Raw genomic sequence first — 21,124 nt, 5'->3', positions numbered from 1 at the left:
ACTCCATACAAACACAGGGGGAACATGCAAATTCCACAAAGACACAGGGGAAACATGAAAACTCCCCAGAGACACAGAGTGAACATGCAAACTACAAACACACACACACGGAGAACATGCTAACTCCACCCAGACACAGGGAGAACATGCAAACTCCACACAGACACCGAAGAACATGCAAACTCCACTCAGGCACAGAAAGAATATGCAAATTCCATCCAGACACAGGGACAACATGCACATTCCACGGAGACACAGGGAGTATATGCAAATTCCATCCTGACGCAAAGAGAATATGCACATTCCACCCAGATACAAGGAGAATATGCAAATTCTATACAGACACAGAGAGAATAGGCAATTTCCTCAGAGACACAGAGAGAATGTCCAAATTCCATCCAGAAACCAGGAGAATATGCAAATTCCTCAGAGACACAGAGAGAAATATGCAAATTCCATCCAGACACAGGGAGAATATGCAAATTCCACAGAGACACAGGGGAATATGCAAATTCCATCCAGACACAGGGAGAATATGAAAATTACACAGAGACAATATGCAAACTCCATCCAGACACAGGGAGAATATGCAAATTCCATCCAGCCACACGGAGAATATGCAAATTCCACAGAGACACAGGAACAACATGCAAATTCCACACAGGAAGGCCTGGGAGTGGAGCCCTTCTTCTTTCTGTGCTCGTGCCACTCTGGGCCACAGTGCCCCCAGTGGCATGGTACAGTTGGAGTCTTTGTGAACATGGCTCCTGGGGTTAAACAACATCAAATGCTCCACATATCTTGAAGTCTGCACTGTCCCATTCACTTTAATGATGTTTAAAGTCCTGACATAAAAGTGACTCTTGGGAGCTTTACCTGTTGTTACCACCTCAAAAACATACCTGCGGTTGTGTTTTATTTAATCTCTAAAGCTCAATCCTCCAAATGATTCTAGTGAAGGTGAGTTTAAAAACACAGTGGAGCACTTCCTTTATTACCACATGACATCACAAGGTGGAACAGAGTGTATTCTGTTTGAGAGAAAAACTCAGGGTTTGCGCATTAAACAAATGAAAAAAAAAAAAAAAACACAACTCCAGGTCTGTTTGTGATGAGGAAACATTAGAACATAGATCAGAGAATAGAGTCATATGAGCCCTTTAAAAACACATCCAAACCTTTTTTTGTGCTTTAGCGTTGACTGGACTTACTCTTTGCACCTGTGTGTAAATGTCACCACTTTGGCCTCTCCCCTCCCCTCCCTCCTGTTTATGGATTGGTCTCCCTTTCCCTCTTACTCTCTTTCTCCCTCCCTCGTGTTTTTGGGTTGGACCAGGTCAGAAAGGCACAAGTGGAAAAAGAAAATAGTGCATTTTTGGGGCATAAAACAAACTACTACAACATGACAAACCTCCCACTGTGCTCGCTCTCTCACTCTCTCCTCTCTTTCTTCCACTCTCTCTCCATTCCCTCCCTGCCTCCTCCTGTCTCTGTTCCCTCTCTCTCTCCCTGTCACCTGGCATGAACACTTGATCCTTCTTTCATTATATGTAGCACTCTTTTCCTGAGCCTAACACATATGATTACAGCATTTCCTAATACTAAAATCAATCCTGTTTTCTGGCATTAAAACTAAAATGTAGATTTCACAAAGTAGCACCAAAACAAGATTTAGCTTTCTGAGTACCACCAGATCTAACCCAGGACTATATCTTTGTCTAATCGAGCACTAAATCAGGACTAAGCCAGGTCTAAAAGTGGACTATATCATTGCCAAAGTAATAAATGACCCAGAGGAGGACCAAAAACGAGACACAGGAAGTCATTAAAAAGTTCAGCCAATGACATAAAGTGTTGTTTCTATGTCTGCGATGATGTCAGCTTTGGTCAATAAACAACGGCGGACCACATGCCGGGATGGGGGATTTCTACCATTTTGAATCAGCTTTACATTTAACTGGCAGAGTGGTTATTCTGACCTTGCGATTGAATGAGAAAATCCAATGTAAAGGTCCTATATTACACAAAATGGACTATTACACAAAATGGAGCTTTAAGCCAGATTATAATGTTGTTACCGCCTCAAAAACATGCTTGGAGTTGTGTTTTGTTTCATTTACACACATGAAAAGCTCAAAATGCTCTGTTCCACCCTGTGATGTCATGAACTGTTGTTTTTAAAGTGCTTTGTAAATAAAGTTGGATTGGATTGGATTGGAAGTGGTAGTTTTCATGGTTGCAGCTCCTTTTACCTTTATTTCAGTAGAGATTGAAATCATCCAAATGATTCTAGTGAAGGTGTGTGGAGTTTTAAAACATAGTGGAGCACTCTCTGTAACACCACATGATGATATCACAAAGTGGAACAGAGTGTTTTCAGTTTGAGAGAAGAACTCACTTTATGTGTTAAACATGTGTGAATGAAAGAAAACACAACTCCAGGTCTGTTTGTGATGAGAAAACAACATTAGAACAGAGATCAGAAAACAGACTAATGTGGGCCCTTTAAAAAAGCAAAACCTTGTCATTCTTGGTCCATTATCACATCGTATTTATTCAAACCCACCACAAAAACACTGAGGCTTTTTCACCTGCCGCTGTGTGCCTTCAACAGTACAAGACTATAAGGAGACTGTGATGTCATTTGAAACCATGCAATTTCTTTTACAAGCTATGTCAACAATGTCCACAATTATCTCAGTACTTGAAGCGTTCCGCCATCTTGGATCCGTCTGATTGGCTTTATAGAGCTCTCTATGCTGACAAGGGACCGGTGGAGACAGGAGACGGCTAAATTGCACATACCTGCTCATTTAAAACCCACTATCTTTGGATAAATAGTTTTAATTTTGTACCTCTACTGCCAAATAAGCACATTCCTCGTGCATGACCAAACACAAGGGTCACAAATTAAGAGCTAAGGCTAGACGCTACCTCATTCTCTAAACTCAACTTTGACCTTTGAACTTTTTGAAGCTGGCATTATGGCATTGTTGTTGTTTACATGTAAGCAATGCAAATCAGGCAAGAGAACTGGTACACTGGCGTTAAAGTGCATGTGATGTGTTTTTTCTAATCCTGACTTGGTTTGGTGGATAGCACCTGTGCTAAATACTTGTCATAGTTTTAGAAGTTGAAAATAAAAGTACAAAAATATAGGAAGTATTTGTGAGTTGTAAAACAGAATCTCTCTGCCTCTGTCAACAAAACTCCAAGCAAAAAACAGAGACAGTTTAGGAGGAAGACTGACACTTTAAACCTGCATCACTAAATAAAACTGTTTTTTTAATTATTATTAGTGTAATCAGGACTGCTGCGTCATTTAGACACATTTAGGCCCCTGTTTACATTATGGTTGCTAGGTAACATGTCATATGTGCTGTCCAACCAGAAGCAAAATTATAAACTTCACAAGAATGAAAACTAGAAAAACACAGGCAGTTTTATTTTATTTTCATTTTTTATTTTATTTTATTTTCGGTGATACTCGTAGGATTCGGCAGTGTTGCGTCGTCATTTTGGTACAAATGCACAAAAATGTGCTGCTCTAGTGTGATAAGCCGCCATCCATAGGGGGCGCCAACAATATGCGGCGCTTTGTTGTGGTGACGTTTACAGCGACGTCAGCTCCCACTGGACACAGCCGTTTTCTAACGTGGAAGTTTTAGTGAAATTACTCATATGCACTTTAGCTTCAGCTTTGACCTTTGACTTTTTAGGCGCTAGCATAACCCTTTTGTTTATATGTAAGCAATAAGTCAGGGAGGAGGATGGCTAAATTGGCTTCATCTCAGCCTCTCAGTCTCTGAACTGTCAGAAGAGATTAAGTCTAAGAACAGGCCAAGTGAAGCACGACTATTTTCAACTTTTATTTACATGGCTGGCGGCTGCAAAGTAACGCCCTTGTGCTTTTAAATGAGGCATTGTTTGGGCAAGTCTGCGAGCAACAATAGCAAGAACATGCAAAATATGAGATCAGATGTCAATGTTAATTAAAAATCTTTGTTTAATACAAGATAATAGATGTATTGTGTGACAACTCAATACTTTTGTCAAGGTTAGAAGCAAACTAGTGAACTCTTTTGGTAATGAAGTTAGAAAAATCCAGTCACTTAAAAGATATACCGTGTAAATTGTGATGTTCACAGTATGGCATTAAACATGTCTATTCAGCATTTATTGAATACTTATTTTGTTATCGCTCATATTTATTGTGAGTGGGATCGCCTCTTCCCAGATCTGACCTGTAACTTAGCATGGTGCCCCTGCTTGTCTTCCTTGCTTGCTTGCTGCTTGTCTCCAGGGAGATTGATAAGTTTAATGCCATACTGTGGAACATTCCAGGTAGTAGTATGAGTAGTAGTTGCAGTAATAGTTGTAGCAGTAGTAGTAATAGTAGTTGTAGTAATAGTAGTAATAGCAGTAGAACACAGGGAGAACATGCAAACTTCACATAGAAAGACCTCATTTTATCCAGGACTCAAACCTGTGACCTTCTCGCTGTGTGGCGTGAGGACTAATCGCTCTCCACTGTGCCATATTGAAAACCCTCATTCTTCTACACTCTTCTGCACATTTGAATGACATTATTGTAGTCCATCGAACAAGAACTGTGGCGTTATTGAGAAGTTAGCAGGCAGCGCTGACCATTAGCAAGGCACAGGGTTGGCGGTCCAATTACCCATCATGCTTTGTGCTCCGGCCTGACCAGTACATACCAGCATTCAATCCAATACAATGACCATATTCACTGGATTTGTGCGTATCTCCAGTTTTTTTGCAGACTAAAACACCAATGAGTGTAAGTGTGAAAGGACACAGGACAATAGCAGACTGTACGGCTGCTGCAGAAACAGACATGTTGTCACGGTGACAGTGCTTCAGCAGCTTTCATGTTTTTAGAATTCACTGGGGGGCAATACCTGTGCTAAAGACGCATCACAGATTTACATCAGCTAAGTGGCAGTTTGTGGGGAAAATAGTTGAAAATAACAGTACAAAAATACAGAACAGAATCCCTCTGCTTCTGTCACACAGAAAACTCCAAAATGCAGAGGATGTTAGTGGTAGCAGCAGCAGTAGCCAGTAGTAATAGCATTAATAGCAGTAGTAATAGCAGTAATAGCAGTAGTAGTAGCAGTTGTAGCAGTAGTAGTAATAGTAGTAGCAGTAGTAATAGCAGTAGTAGCAGTAGCAGTAGTAGTAGTGGCAATAGCAATGTTCAAGGAGATGAATGTATTTAATGCCATACAGTGGAACATTCCAGCCAAAGCACAACAAAAACATGAAAGTTTGAAGGACTACTTAACATTTCGCCAGACTGTATTAATTAATAGTGGTAGTCGTGGTAGTAGTAGTAGTAGTAGTAGTAGTAGTAGTAGTAATAGTAGTAGTAGTAGGAAAAAGCGCATACAGGAAGTACTTGTGAGTTGTAAAACAGAACCCCTCTGCCTCTGTATTTTAGATGGACTTTTTTGTGTTGATGACAGACAGTTTAGTATGACAGAGTATAAGGGTCAAGTCAAAGCCAGAAAAAGTCGTAATTTTATGAGAATAAAGTCATAATTTTACAAGAATAAAGTCATAATTTTATGAGAATAAAGTTGTAGCCAAAAAAGTTGACATTTAACTATTTAGGGCTCAACGCCGAATCAAACGGACTCAAACTCAAAGACTGGTGCTTGGATGAGTTAAAAGCTACATAAATCCAATCTCATCCAACTTTATTTCTAATGCACTTTAAAAGCAGAGTTGACCAGAGTGCAGTACACAACAGACATTTTAAAAACACAGATAAATGACAGACATACAAATAAATAACTACAAACTACACACTATAAAAGTCAACATATCAATGAAAAGCTAAAGAGAAAAAGTGTGTTTTAAGAACTGATTTAAACGTAGAAAGTTGACTCAGCCTGTCTAAGGTGCAGGGGCAACACGTTCCACAGTTTGGGACCAGCCACAGAGAAGGCACAGTTCCCCTCGAAGTTTCCTCCTCATTTTGGGAACAGTAACAGAGAATGATCTGCAGACCTGAGTGAGCGAGCAGGAGCATAAGGTTGAAGCAGGTCGGACAGATATTGTGGAGCGAGGCCGTGGAGGCATTTAAAGACAAACAAAAGGATTTTAAAGTCAATTCGATAAAAGACAGGGAGCCAATGTAGGGAGATCAAGACAGGTGTAATGTCTTCCCATTTTTTTGTACCAGTTAAAGGCGAGCAGTTGCATTTTGAACAAGTTGAAGCCGTGCGAGAGAAGTTTGGTTCAGACCAACATAAAGAGCATTACAATAATCCAAACGATAGCTGATAAAAGCATGAATTAAAATCTCAAAATGATGCTGTGACAGGACAGTAAATTTGTGTATGATCCGCATAAAAATGAATTGAAATGCCATGTTTGTGAAAAATTGACCCGAGGGGGAGGAGATACAAAGACAAAAGAAGTGGCCCAAGAATGGAGCCTAAATGCCCATTAAGGAAATCAAACTGTGAAATACTGCCAGCTCTCCACTCATACGCATCAATCACAAACTGTTGAATGAAGTAGGCTACATTTTCTCCCTGTGGAGTGACTCCTCATTGGAAACAGCCTGCAGAGACATGGCAACTTTGCACAATCACAGTTCAAAGATGTGTTCATTGTAGATACCTTCATCCCCTCATTATGGGGAGGTAGAGCTGTGTGCGCTGGGCAGCCCCAGGTTTACGCACCCATGATAATGTACCCTAATCTCTCTTGTCCTGTTTCTGTGTCCAGATGGTCACAGTTTAGTTTAATACAGAGCTGAAACCAGTTTCATTCTTGATCCCGAATTCTTTATGTGGGATCGACACTGTGTACTGTCCTCGCAGTTACTCAGTGCAGGGTCTGAAGCACTGCACACACCCCGTATCTGTGGATGTTCCAGGTACACTGCGCTCACCCTGTATCTGCGGTGGTTCAAGGTACAGTGCGTGCAAAGAATCCTACACCTGTCAGTGTCCTGCCCAGGAGCGCTCAGCCACACGCAGAGGCGCATGGGGGTCAAAGACTTAGATTTAGAGGCCCCAAAACCTGGATAAAAAATCTTTACGTTGCCTATGCCTTTATTCGTCTAAAATTACTCTGCTCTTATAAAATCCCTAATTTATTCTCATTAAGTTACAGCTTTAATGCCAAAATGTTACAATTTTATTCTCGTAGCGCAGGCATAATTTTTTTTAAAGTGACCCTTACACTCTGTCGTAGTTTAAACAAAAGGAAGACACTGACATTTTAAACCTGCATTTTACTGAATAAGGCTGTTGTCTTTTATTTGTATTGGTCTAATCAGAACTGTTGTGCTATTTAGAGGGTCAGAGAAGTTTTGGTCCCTGTTAAAGCAATAGTATGGAACTTCCTCCATCCCAAAAACAGACTACAATAAAAGCATGTTTTTTTTCATTTAGTTGTTTTTATTTCACTGAAAAACACACATCCTTACAGGCTTGCATCTCCACAAACCTGACTCCTGCTTTTTCCATTTCCATGGAAATGTTGTTCCTTTGGCTGTAATATTCCACAGTATGGCATAAAAATAGGTAATAGTTCTGAATTACCTCCACATGTGCCACATGTCCTGATGCCAGGGTTTTTCAAGGGTTTTTCGAGACAAATGTAGGATAGAAATGTGCACCTCTTTGTGCGGGTCATGAACTTCCAGGATTCTAAATGGTTGCATAACTTTTGTTTACACTGGCATAGTGTTGTAAAAGTGTTAGATATATAAGCTACAGGGGCAGAATAGGGTCTGCTGAGAGGGGTGGGCTGGAGTAAACTGAGAAATGCAATAGTCCTGGGTTACGACCTGGTTTAGTCCCTGATTAAGTCCTGACTTAGACGTAGTTCCATCCTGATGTGAAAGTAAATATATGGTACAGAGGAGGAACAGTGAATATGTGATACAGGGGATGCAGAGAAGAGGGGCAGAGGAGCAGAGGATACAGAGGGGAAGGCATATGGATGTGGACATATGGATATGTAACCCCTAGTTCAATGTCATATGGACTCCTCTGTGGACTCTCTGGGTACTCCTCTGTGGACTCCTCTATGGACTCCTCTATGGACTCCTCTATGGACTCCTCTGTGTACTCTGTGTACTCCTCTGTGTACTCCCTTTTCACCCTTTCCTCCTCTGGTGCTCAAGTGATTACATCATTGGATCAAATATTGATCAAATTGATTAGTTAATTGTCTTATGTAACACCTAATTCAATGTCATATGGACTCCTCTGTGGGCTCCTGCTCCTGTCTGCTCCTGTCTGCTCCTGTCTGTTTCTGCCTGCTCCTGTCTGCTCCTATCTGCTCCTGTCTGCTCCTGTCTGCTTCTGTCTTCTCCTGTCTGCTCCTGTCTACTCGTGCCTGCTCCTGTCTGCTCCTGTCTGTTTCTGCCTGCCCCCGTCTGCTCCTATCTGCTCCTGTCTGCTCCTGTCTTCTCCTGTCTGCTCCTGTCTGCTCCTGCTCCTGTCTGCTCCTGTCTTCTCCTGTCTGCTACTGTCTGCTCCTATCTTCTCCTGTCTTCTCCTGTCTGCTCCTGCTCCTGTCTGCTCCTGTCTTCTCCTGTCTGCTCCTGTCTGCTCATGCTCCTGTCTGCTCCTGTCTTCTCCTGTCTGCTCCTGTCTGCTCCTATCTTCTCCTGTCTGCTCCTGCTCCTGTCTGCTCCTGTCTTCTCCTGTCTGCTCCTGCTCCTGTCTGCTCCTGTCTTCTCCTGTCTGCTCCTGCTCCTGTCTGCTCCTGTCTTCTCCTGTCTGCTCCTGTCTGCTCCTATCTTCTCCTGTCTGCTCCTGCTCCTGTCTGCTCCTGTCTTCTCCTGTCTTCTCCTGTCTGCTCCTGTCTGCTCATGCCTGCTCCTGCCTGCTCATGTTTGTTTAAACCTTTTTCCATGTTTGTCTCTGTTCTTAAACTGGTGCCTGACAGCTGCAGACAAATACCTGGAAAACTCACACAAGTGTCAGGTTTAAATAACAACTCACTCCCACACCCTAGTGGAGGTCAGAGGCACTGTGGCTTGATGTCAGGGCAGGTGCCTACAAGAAGTTAGACCATTTCAGTTTGTGTAGTGCTGTCACAATACTTAAGTCCATTTCAGTAGTAAGAAATAAATAAGCTTGATTCTCAATACAATACAAAAACACTCTTTCTTTAGACAATAGAATGTGATTTTCCACATTAAATATTGTACTTTGCATTCTATCCCCATGTGTGTTATATCTGTGTAATCGCTGAGTGTCCAGTAGGGTTCATAGTGGTCCATGTATACTGTTCTGATAAAGCTCAACATCGTTCTAAAGCTTCAGGAAAGGTTCATTTCTGTCAATGGGACTTTTTAAGTATCGAGACCTGCGAACAATGAGTATCTAGTTTCGATACTAGTTTTCTGTACTTTTGAACGCACTGAACTGCAATGAATTGTATTAAAATATAGGTTAATATGTGAAAAACAGTTATATTACTTTCTTATTTTCTGATTGCCATAGTGAATTATGCCAGATACCCTTCCTATCCAAGAAGGATGTAGAATTAAGGAATTAGTTGTCAAGTAGCATAATTTTATAATAGTGTGTTGAGACAGTTTAATTTCCTTGTTGTCCATCTGCCCTCTGCATTTGACCCATCATTTAGTGTCTCTGGGCTAAACCAAATAGCAAAACACATGCAAAACAAACAAATCTCCTGTCTTATGCTATGTTCAGACCGTGACGTCAAAATGGCGTTGGACGCCTCTAGTCAGACGCCGTTGTATCTGAGATACCTCAGGAGCTTACAGGTGTCCATGGCAGTCTGCGTGGGCCACAGTGAGGCCATGCTCCATTTTTTGTGTTGTGGTATTTGTGGCTCTCTTTCTTCTTCCAGATAATGATATTGCTATGTCACTAGAACATAGTCTCTGATTGCTGGATGCATTGGTTGGATGCTCTGGATATTCTGGACACTCTGGACGCTCTGGACGCTCTGGACGCTCTGGACGTGTTGGACATCCGACACCAGATTGGCGCCGTGCTGACACTTGAAAACACGCCACAGAAACACAGCATGTCCTAGACACGCGTCTATCACAGACTCATGTTATGAAATGATTCTTGTATTAGTTTGTCAGGTCATTTCAGTCTTTTGGTCAGTTCTTCTGGACATGTTGAAAATGTGAACTTTGTACAGAATCCTATTATTAAAACATAAATCGCAATCATTTGTCAAAAAAAAAAAAGAGCCCAGAGCGTTGAGTCCCTCTGTTTAATATGTTTATTCCACCTGGTCTTGAGTGAGTCTGGCTTTGTGCTTGTTTAACCCTTCTTCAGTTCTGATCCTGGCTCACCTGCTCATGTTATTCTCACACTTCCTCCTCCTTTGGCTTGAAAATCCCAAATCCTTCTCCAAACGTGGTGTGGTTTTCCTGTCCCACCTGCTCTGAAAGGCAGTCAAAATAAAGGCGGCTCAGGCCAAGGATTCCACTGTTATGGCTGTTACAGGTGGACTGGGAAAATACTGCTTTACTTTGACCCTCTAAGGCTGCTGTAGCTGCTAGTGATGGCGAATAATACCAGTAATTTTTGTTTTGATCTGATTCCAAGTAATTCTATGGCAAGTAACATAACAATCCCATACCAATGAGTTTTGTATTGAAACTCATAGAAATGTCTTTCATCATAGCCTCATTTTCTTGGCCACTTCTTGGCCACGCTTGAGCTGATCTAAAAAATAAATATATTTGTAGATAAACTACAATATAAACAATATCTTTAAAAAAAATTACAAAATAATTAATAAAAAAATGCAATTTTAACCTTTTCAAGAGAACCAGTACTTTTGAATAGTGACATTTATGTTTCTTCTTTTTTGGTGAATTGTAAAAGCAGTTCTGAAGAGTCAAACTCTGCATGTTTTTCATTAAGGATCCACTATGGAACTTTTTATTGGAGGACTTGCCACCTTCCTGTCTCCAAAAAAGTTAATATTGCTTTGGGTTATGGAATGTTCCACAGTATCTGTCTCATTAAGACAAGCAGGTGATGCAGCTCCCAGGCACAAATACAGGTCAGATCTGTGGAGAGACTGCATTTCTTTAGAAATACAAAAAAAAGTCACTTGATTGAATAAATGCATCATAGATAAGTTTAAGGTCATACCGTGGAACATTCCAAGCATAGCAATAAAATCTCCATGGAGACAAGTAGGTGGCAGACTCAACAACAAAGTTTTAAAGTTTTAAAACCATAGCATCCAACGTTTTAGCAAAAATAAATATTCTTCCCTTGTTTCCACAAAAATGTTGCTTTGGCTACAATATTCCATAGTATGGCATAGCTCATCTCTCCATGGAGAATGTTCTGATGTAATGTTTTAACTTTCTATTTCCATAGAATCATGCAGGTGACATGCCAACTCCAGAAAGTTACATACTGTACCTTTAAGTAGTTATATTATGGTTTCAAGTATTGTTGCCACATCACTAAATTTTCAAACTCTATTTCAATACTAAGAAATAGACTCGATACTCAATACCGATTGTGATACCATGATGATAATAAAAACACTCTTTCCTTAGATAAGCAACTGTGATGTCGGACATTAAATGGTAGGACTTTAGGTGTGGCCTTAGCTATTCAGGAAAGGATAATTTCTGTCCTGTGAATGGAACTTTTTTAGTATCAATACCTGCAAACAATGAGGATCTAGTTGTGATACTAGTTTTAGTATCTGAAATACTTTTGACAAGCCTTGTGCCTTTGAGTAGTTATTTTATGGTCTGGAATAGTGTTCTGAGGGCCCACATCTCTAAAGCGTGCATCCTGTCTATAGTAAACACACACAGGGGGTGAAGCATTCTCATTGTAGCTCGTCCCTGGTGGCGGCCACGTCTGTTACTCATTCATAAAGATGTTTGTTGTGGACCAGCAGGTTCCTGTCATCACTGTAATGGTTCACTGTCTCCACGGTAACCCCACACACACACATGCACACACGCACACACAGGCACACACAGCCCCGGGCCCCTCTCTTCTCACATGTGTGGGAACAACCAAGTCAATACAGTGAACTGCAGTAACCCTGAGCACAGCCTTGTGTTAACTGTAATGATGCAAGTGGAAATCATTAGGTAATAGCCTGTGTTCACATTTTAAAATTAATTTAGAATTAATTTATTTTTTATTTAAACAAAATCACTTTTGTTTATTTAAACTGACAGAGAATACACTGAACTTTGTGTTAGTTTTTGTTCCATGTGGATAGGCCCAGTGATCACGGAGATATGGACCACAAAATAGGTCCACACCTGCGCAGTCTGACAGCTCTGTCTCAGCTCAGGTTCAACTATAGTGAAGTTTGCTTGTTCTTCCTGCATTTGGGTGGAGTTTGCATGTTCTCCCTGTGTCTATGTGGAGTTTGCATGTTCCCACTGCGTTTGGGTGGAGTTTGCGTTTGTTCTCTCTGTGTCTAGGTTTCTGCCATCAACCCAAAAATGCACCATAAGCCCTCAAGCTAAGGTAGTCCTGACCAAGACTAGCTCAACATCTGGAGATGGGTCCTGACAGGTTTAACCCAGACACACTGAAGGATGGGTCAAATGCAGGTTTACCTTAAGCTTAAGCCTAAATCCGGTCAAACACTGGTTTAAACCCAGTCTAAACCTGGTCTAGATCCGGTGTAAGCCCGGGCTAACCCTCTCTTTAGGAACTTTGTGGTCATCATTCCTGTGACACAACTACACTAGGACTAAACCTGGTCTAAACCAGGTCTATACTAGGACTAAACCTGGTCTAAACCAGGTCTATACTAGGACTAAACCTGGTCTAAACCAGGTCTATACTAGGAATAACCTGGTCTAAACCAGGTCTATACTAGGACTATACCTGGTCTAAACCAGGTCTATACTAGGACTAAAGCTGGTCTGAACCAGGTCTATACTAGGACTAAACCTGGTCTAAACCAGGTCTATACTAGGACTAAACCTGGTCTAAACCAGGTCTATACTAGGACTAAACCTGGTCTAAACCAGGTCTATACTAGGACTAAACCTGGTCTAAACCAGGTCTATACTAGGACTATACCTGGTCTAAACCAGGTCTATACTAGGACTAAACGCGGTCTAAACCAGGTCTATACTAGGACTAAACGCGGTCTAAACTAGGTCTATGCTAGGACTAAACCCGGTCTAAACCAGTTCAATACTGGGACTAAACCTGATTTAAACCCGGTCTAACCCTGGTCTTGTCTCTGTAGGACCTGTGTGGTCATCACTCCTGTGACACTCTGGGCATGGCGGATGTGGGCACCATTTGCTCTCCCGAGAGGAGCTGTGCTGTGATCGAGGACGACGGACTCCATGCTGCCTTCACTGTCGCACATGAAATTGGTAAAATTAATATTATATAAATTAATAAGATGATTGTTAAATTTTATTTTCACAAAATATGGCCAGAGGGCAATGCTTAAAGCACTGAAAGATCATTCAGGATTCAAACTGCAGTTACTGCAGTTACATTGGTTAATTTCGATTTATTCAAAATCTACTGTCCTATTTATTTTTAAGGATGTTTATGAAAAAGTCATCATCTCATTTGCCATTTTCCAGATGAAAATGTTTCACAATATTTCCCATTTTGATCTGTACTTTTTTCCTTCGGTCGTTTCCAGGTAACAAAACAATCAGAAATCAAAAATGTGGTGCAGGTGGCAGCGTGTGCAGATATGTGAAAGGAGACAGATATTAGACCTGAGACAGTGAAGAGACTGAACAGGACAGAACATGTTTAAACAACAGCATCTGCTTTCACTACAAATGTGTCTATAAATATATGTACTATAACAAGACGGGATTAAAGAGAGGACTGGTTTAGTCCTGTTTTGGATACCACTAAGCCTTATCATAGAGCAGGGAGCAGATGGATACAAGATAAAAGCATGTATTTTATATTTTAGTTGTGTTCATTGCACTGAAAAACATGCGTCCTTACTCTGAGAGGGCTTGCATCTCCATAAACCCGACTCTTATTGGCAACTACTCCTGCCTGTTTCTATGGAAATGTTCCTTTGGTTAAAATATTCCACAGTATGGGATGCAACTTATGTCCATTGAGAATGTTCCAAAGTATGGTTTTGGCTTTACATTTCCATGGAATCATGCAGGTGATGTGCCACCTCCAAAAAGTTACATACTGCAGCTTTAATTACATGGACAAGTTTGTTTAGCTCTTGGTTTAGCACTGTTTCAGTCTTGGTTTAGCCTTGGTCCTTGTCCATTCCTGGTCTAACCCTTCTCCTCTGGTCTAGGTCACCTGTTAGGTCTATCTCATGTCTCAGTCTTGGCTCAGTCCTGGTTCAGTCCTGTCTAGTCCTGGTCTAGTGCTGGTCTAACCCCTCTACTCTGGTTTAGGTCACCTCCTGGGGCTGTCTCATGTGTCAGTCTTGGGCTAGTCCTGGTCTAGTCCTGGTCCAGTCTTGGTCTAACCCCTCTCCTCTGGTCTAGGTCACCTTTTGGGTCTGTCTCATGATGACTCTAAGTTCTGTGAGGAGCGTTTTGGAGTGAACAGTGATAAGAGACTCATGTCATCCATTTTGACCTCCATCGACGCCTCCAAACCGTGGAGCAAGTGCACCTCGGCCACCATCACAGACTTCTTTGACGACGGAAATGGTAAGTTTACTAATCTGCACATGTGCTTTTTAGGTTCAGAATTACAGTCAAAGAAAGAGGTATTTTTACTCTATAGCAATGTGTAATAAGATGTTTAACCTGTTGAACTGGGATCAAGTTTCTATGCTAACCCCAAGTCCTAAAATGTTTGTATAATCACATATTTCTGCCACTACAGTAAACAAATATATCCACTTTAATGATTTATACTGAATGAAGGGACTATAAACTTAAAGATGCACTATACAACTTTTCTGGTTTAGAGATTACTGCTTTGCATGCAATGTTCTGCAGTATGGCATTAAAACTATCTATCTTGCAATTATTCACTTACAGGTGTCTTTTAATTGGTTTAAACATACATTCTTACAGGGTCACCTCTGCACAGATTTGACTTGTAATCATGGACATAGATTAATAGTTTAATGCTATACTGTGGAACATTCCAGGTAAAGCAATAACATCTCTATGGAGACTAGCAAATGTTGAACCCTTTACCAAAAAAGTTACATAGTGCATCTTTAATGTTTTTGAAAGATATTTTAAGATATGAACCATAAACCAGGTCCGCACATGTGCAGTCTGCCAGTTACACAGAGAAGTCCACTGGAGAGCTCTGACCTCTGACCTCTGACCTGTCTCAGCTTAGTGGAGTTTAAAATACACACCTTACTTTGCCTTTTTTTCTTTGCTTGCTATGCTTTTTTATTTTTATTTGTCTCACCATAGAAACACAAACAGTGAGTTCTGCATCTCGAGTTTTTAATTAGGCTGTGGTCACATGGGTTTAATTAGTGAAGAGTGGAAATACAGTGCAGTGCAGTCATAGTACAAGTATGCTGATAAAGCACTGTTGTGTGCCTTGTCTCTATCCATGTTCTGATATTTATTTTTGATTTAAAACCTCTACATTATGAACATGAGATAAGGTGAGTGCTTCAGTGCAGCTCTAGTGAATCTGATAGAAGGAAGTAGGACGACACAGGAGCTCTTCAAGGATAAGGCCGCTTATCATGGACGAACAGTGAAACATGAAAATGTCAATGGTAGCAGAGGTAGAACAATCCAAGGTACTCGTTCGTAGAAAAATGGCAAGTCCTTTATTGAGCCATGGATCAGTCCTGGATGAGACATGGATCAAGCCTGGATGAGATGGATGTTACATGGATCAGCCTGGATGAGATGGATGTTACATGGATCAGCCTGGATGAGATGGATGTTACATGGATCAGCCTGGATGAGATGGATGTTACATGGATCAGCCTGGATGAGATGGATGTAACATGAGGCATGGATGTAACATGAGGCCGGCTAGATGAGATGGATGTAACATGGATCAGCCTGGATGAGATGGATGTAACATGGATCAGCCTGGATGAGATGGACGTTACATGGATCAGCCTGGATGAGATGGATGTTACATGGATCCACCTGGATGAGATGTATGTTACATGGGGCCGCCTAGATGAGATGGATGTAACATGGATCAGCCTGGATGAGATGGATGTTACATGGATCAGCCTGGATGAGATGGATGTAACATGGATCAGCCTGGATGAGATGGATGTTACATGGATCAGCCTGGATGAGATGGATGTTACATGGATCCACCTGGATGAGATGGATGTTACATGGGGCCGCCTAGATGAGATGGATGTAACATGGATCACCCTGGATGAGATGGATGTTACATGGATCAGCCTCGATGAGATGTATGTTACATGGATCAGCCTGGATGAGGTGGATGTTACATGGAGCTGCGTGGATGAGATGTATGTAACATGGATCAGCCTGGATGTGACATGGATCAGTCTGGATGAGATGAATAAGACAATGATCAGCCTGGATGAGGTGGATGTTACATGGATCAGCCTGGATGAGACATGGATTAGCCTGGATGAGACTTGGATCAGTCAGTATGAGATAGATAAGACATGGATTAGCCTGGATGAGATGGATAAGACATGGATCAACCTGGATGAGATGGATAAGACATGGACCAGCCTGGGTGAGATGGATGTTACATGGATCAGACTGGATGAGGCATGGATGTTACATGGATCAGCCTGGATGGGGCATGGATGTTACATTGATCAGTCTGGATGAGACATGGATCAGTCTGAATGAGACATTGATCAGCCTGGATGAGACATGGATCAGTCTGGATGAGACATGGATCAGTCTGAATGAGACATTGAATCATCCTGGATGAGACATGGATCAGTCTGGATGAGACATGGATCAGTCTGAATTAGACATTGATCAACCTGGATGAGACATGGATCAGTCTGGATAAGACATGGATCAGTCTGAATGAGACATGGATCAGTCTGAATGAGACATTGATCAGCCTGGATGAGACATGGATCAGTCTGAATGAGACAAAGATCAGTCTGAATGAGACATTGATCAGCCTGGATGAGACATGGATCAGTCTGGATGAGACATGGACCAGTCTGAATTAGACATTGATCAACCTGGATGAGACATGGATCAGTCTGGATAAGACATGGATCAGTCTGAATGAGATGGATGTTACATGAATCAGTCTTGATGAGATGGATGAGACATTGATCAGTCTGAATGAGATGGATGTTACATGAATCAGTCTGGATGAGATGGATGAGACATTGATCAGTCTGAATGAGATGGATGTTACATTAATCAGTCTGGATGAGATGGATGAGACATGGATCAGCCTGAATGAGAATGGAGAGACATGGATCAGCCTGCGTGTTTCTACAGTGTCTTAGTCAGGGTGTTGGAGTAAAATGGCTGCTAAAAGAATGCCTTGAATTGTCTCAGCTGCACTACCGTTCATATTTTCACCTTGGTATGTGTTAAGCTAAATATCAGTAAATTCACATTATGTTGGTAAGATACTATTATAGCCACAACTGCCCTGGGTTCCTGGTGGTTATTATTATGGTTTAGTCCTTGGCCTAGTCTCTAGTTGGTCCCTGGTTAGTCGGTGTTTAGTCGTGGTTTGATCTTGTACTTCTGTATTGGAGTTCAGATTTTGGTTTTGGGGGTCTCCGGTTGAATAGTCTTGTATATAAAAAATGCATTATAATAATATTTTCTTCATCTCTTTCACCTCACCCCCTTACTCTCCTCTCTGTCTCGCCTACCCCCTCTCACGCTCTCTCTCTGCTCCCCCCGTCCCTCACCCTCCTCCCTCTCTCCTTCCCTGTCTCTCAGCTGAGTGCCTGTTGGACACCCCTCACCTCCCTCTCTTGGGCCCAGAGGAGCTCCCTGGTCAGTCATATGATGCAATTCGTCAATGCCGCCTGGCGTTCGGGCCAGAGTACACTGTGTGCCCGGGCATGGACGTGTGTGCCCGGCTCTGGTGCGCAGTCATTCGCCAGGGCCAGATGGTGTGTCTGACCAAGTAAACTGCCCGCTGTGGAAGGCAACCCCATGTGGCAAAGGCCGGATCTGCCTCCAGGGCAAATGTGTAGACAAGACGCGCAAGAAGCACTACTCGGTAAGATCATTTCATAATCACACATACTACCAGACAAAAGAAACACTACTCTTTAAGACCAATAGACTGTATATGTAAATGGACATAGCTAATGCACTAGCCACGTTCCAAATAGGAAATGAGCATAGGCGTGCTTCCGTCTCCATTAACTCAGCAGTCAATGGAGCGGCTATGTTACCTCCTGTAACATAGCGGCTCCATTGACTGCTGAGTTAATGGAGACGGAAGCACGCCTATGCTCATTTCCTATTTGGAACGTGGCTAGTGCATTAGCTATGTCCATTTACATATACAGTCTATTGGTCTTAAAGAGTAGTGTTTCTTTTGTCTGGTAGTATGTGTGATTATGAAATGATCTTACCGAGTAGTGCTTCTTGCGCGTCTTGTCTACACATTTGCCCTGGAGGCAGATCCGGCCTTTGCCACATGGGGTGCCTTCCACAGCGGGCAGTTTCTTGGTCAGACACACCATCTGGCCCTGGGAATGACTGCGCACCAGACCGGGCACACACGTCCATGCCCGGGCACACAGTGTACTCTGGCCCGAACGCCAGGCGGCATTGACGAATTGCATCATATGACTGACCAGGGAGCTCCTCTGGGCCCAAGAGTGGGTGGTGTGGGGTGTCCAACAGGCACTCAGCTGAGAGACAGGGAAGGAGAGAGGGAGGAGGGGTGGGACGGGGGGAGCAGAGAGAGAGCGTGAGAGGGGGTAGGCGAGACAGAGAGGAGAGTAAGGGGTGGAGGTGAAAGAGATGAAGAAAATATTATTATAATGCATTTTTTATATACAAGACTATTCAACCGAGACCCCCAAAACCAAATCTGAACTCCAATACAGAAGTACAAGATCAAACCCGGACTAAACACCGACTAACCAGGGACCAACTAGAGACTAGGCCAATGGACTAAACCATAATAATAACCACCAGGAACCCAGGGCAGTTGTGGCTATAATAGTATCTTACCAACATAATGTGAATTTACTGATATTTAGCTTAACACATACCAAGGTGAAAATATGAACGGTAGTGCAGCTGAGACAATTCAGGCATTCTTTTAGCAGCCATTTTACTCCAACACCCTGACTAAGACACTGTAGAAACACGCAGGCTGATCCATGTCTCTCCATTCTCATTCAGGCTGATCCATGTCTCATCCATCTCATCCAGACTGATTAATGTAACATCCATCTCATTCAGACTGATCAATGTCTCATCCATCTCATCCAGACTGATTCATGTAACATCCATCTCATTCACTGATCAATGTCTCATCCATCTCATCAAGACTGATTCATGTAACATCCATCTCATTCAGACTGATCCATGTCTTATCCAGACTGATCCATGTCTCATCCAGGTTGATCAATGTCTAATTCAGACTGTCCATGTCTCATCCAGACTGATCCATGTCTCATCCAGCTGATCAATGTCTCATTCAGACTGATCTTTGTCTCATTCAGACTGATCCATGTCTCATCCAGGCTGATCAATGTCTCATTCAGACTGATCCATGTCTCATTCAGACTGATCCATGTCTTATCCAGACTGATCCATGTCTCATCCAGGTTGATCAATGTCTAATTCAGACTGATCCATGTCTCATCCAGACTGATCCATGTCTCATCCAGGCTGATCAATGTCTCATTCAGACTGATCCATGTCTCATCCAGACTGATCCATGTCTCATCCAGGCTGATCAATGTCTCATTCAGACTGATCCATGTCTCATCCAGACTGATCAATGTAACATCCATGCCCCATCCAGGCTGATCCATGTAACATCCATGCCTCATCCAGTCTGATCCATGTAACATCCATCTCACCCAGGCTGGTCCATGTCTTATCCATCTCATCCAGGTTGATCCATGTCTTATCCATCTCATCCAGGCTAATCCATGTCTTATCTATCTCATACTGACTGATCCAAGTCTCATCCAGTCTAATCCATGTCTCATCCAGGCTGATCCATGTACATCCACCTCATCCAGGCTGATCATTGTCTTATTCATCTCATCCAGACTGATCCATGTCACATCCAGGCTGATCCATGTTACATACATCTCATCCACGCAGCTCCATGTAACATCCACCTCATCCAGGCTGAGTCCATGTAACATACATCTCATCGAGGCTGATCCATGTAACATCCATCTCATCCAGGTGATCCATGTTACATCCATCTCATCTAGGCGGCCCCATGTAACATCCATCTCATCCAGGTGGATCCATGTAACATCCATCTCATCCAGGCTGATCCATGTAACATCCATCTCATCCAGGCTGATCCTGTTACTCCATCTCATCCAGGCTGATCCATGTAACATCCATCTCATCCAGGCTGATCCATGTTACATCCATCTCATCTAGGCGGCCCCATGTAACATACATCTCATCCAGGTGGATCCATGTAACATCCATCTCATCCAGGCTGATCCATGTAACGTCCATCTCATCCGGCTGATCCATGTTACATCCATCTCATCCGGCTGATCCATGTTACATCCATCTCATCTAGCCGGCCTCATGTTACATCCATGCCTCATGTTTACATCCATCTCATCCAGGCTGATCCATGTAACATCCATCTCATCCAGGCTGATCCATGTAACATCCATCTCATCCAGGCTGATCCATGTAACATCCATCTCATCCAGGCTGATCCATGTAACATCCATCTCATCCAGGCTGATCCATGTCCTCATCCAGACTGATCCATGGCTCAATAAAGGACTTGCCATTTTTTCTACGAACGGTACCTTGGATTGTTCTACTCTGCTACCATTGACATTTTCATGTTTCACTGTTTCGTCCATGATAAGCGCCTTATCCTTGAAGAGCTCCTGTGTGTCCTACTTCCTTCTATCAGATTCACTAGAGCTGCACTGAAGCACTCACCTTATCTCATGTTCATATGTAGAGGTTTTAAATCAAAAATAAATATCAGAACATGGATAGAGACAAGGCACACAACAGTGC

General features: G+C 42.3%; 1 protein-coding gene across 1 annotated transcript in view; it reads left to right on the top strand.

Annotated features, from left to right (window-relative positions):
* Positions 1–21,124, top strand: part of LOC117384147 (A disintegrin and metalloproteinase with thrombospondin motifs 5) — a 106,410-nt gene that overhangs the window by 5,717 nt on the left and 79,569 nt on the right. The window contains 5 exon segments of the mRNA XM_033981434.2: positions 13,243–13,375; positions 14,489–14,656; positions 17,858–18,048; positions 18,050–18,070; positions 18,072–18,143. Of these exon segments, the coding sequence (XP_033837325.1) occupies positions 13,243–13,375; positions 14,489–14,656; positions 17,858–18,048; positions 18,050–18,070; positions 18,072–18,143 (585 nt within the window).

Source organism: Periophthalmus magnuspinnatus, chromosome 2 (assembly GCF_009829125.3).
Source record: "Periophthalmus magnuspinnatus isolate fPerMag1 chromosome 2, fPerMag1.2.pri, whole genome shotgun sequence".
In the NCBI taxonomy this organism is placed as follows: Eukaryota; Metazoa; Chordata; class Actinopteri; order Gobiiformes; family Gobiidae; genus Periophthalmus; species Periophthalmus magnuspinnatus.
This window is presented reverse-complemented; position numbering and strand designations above follow the sequence as displayed.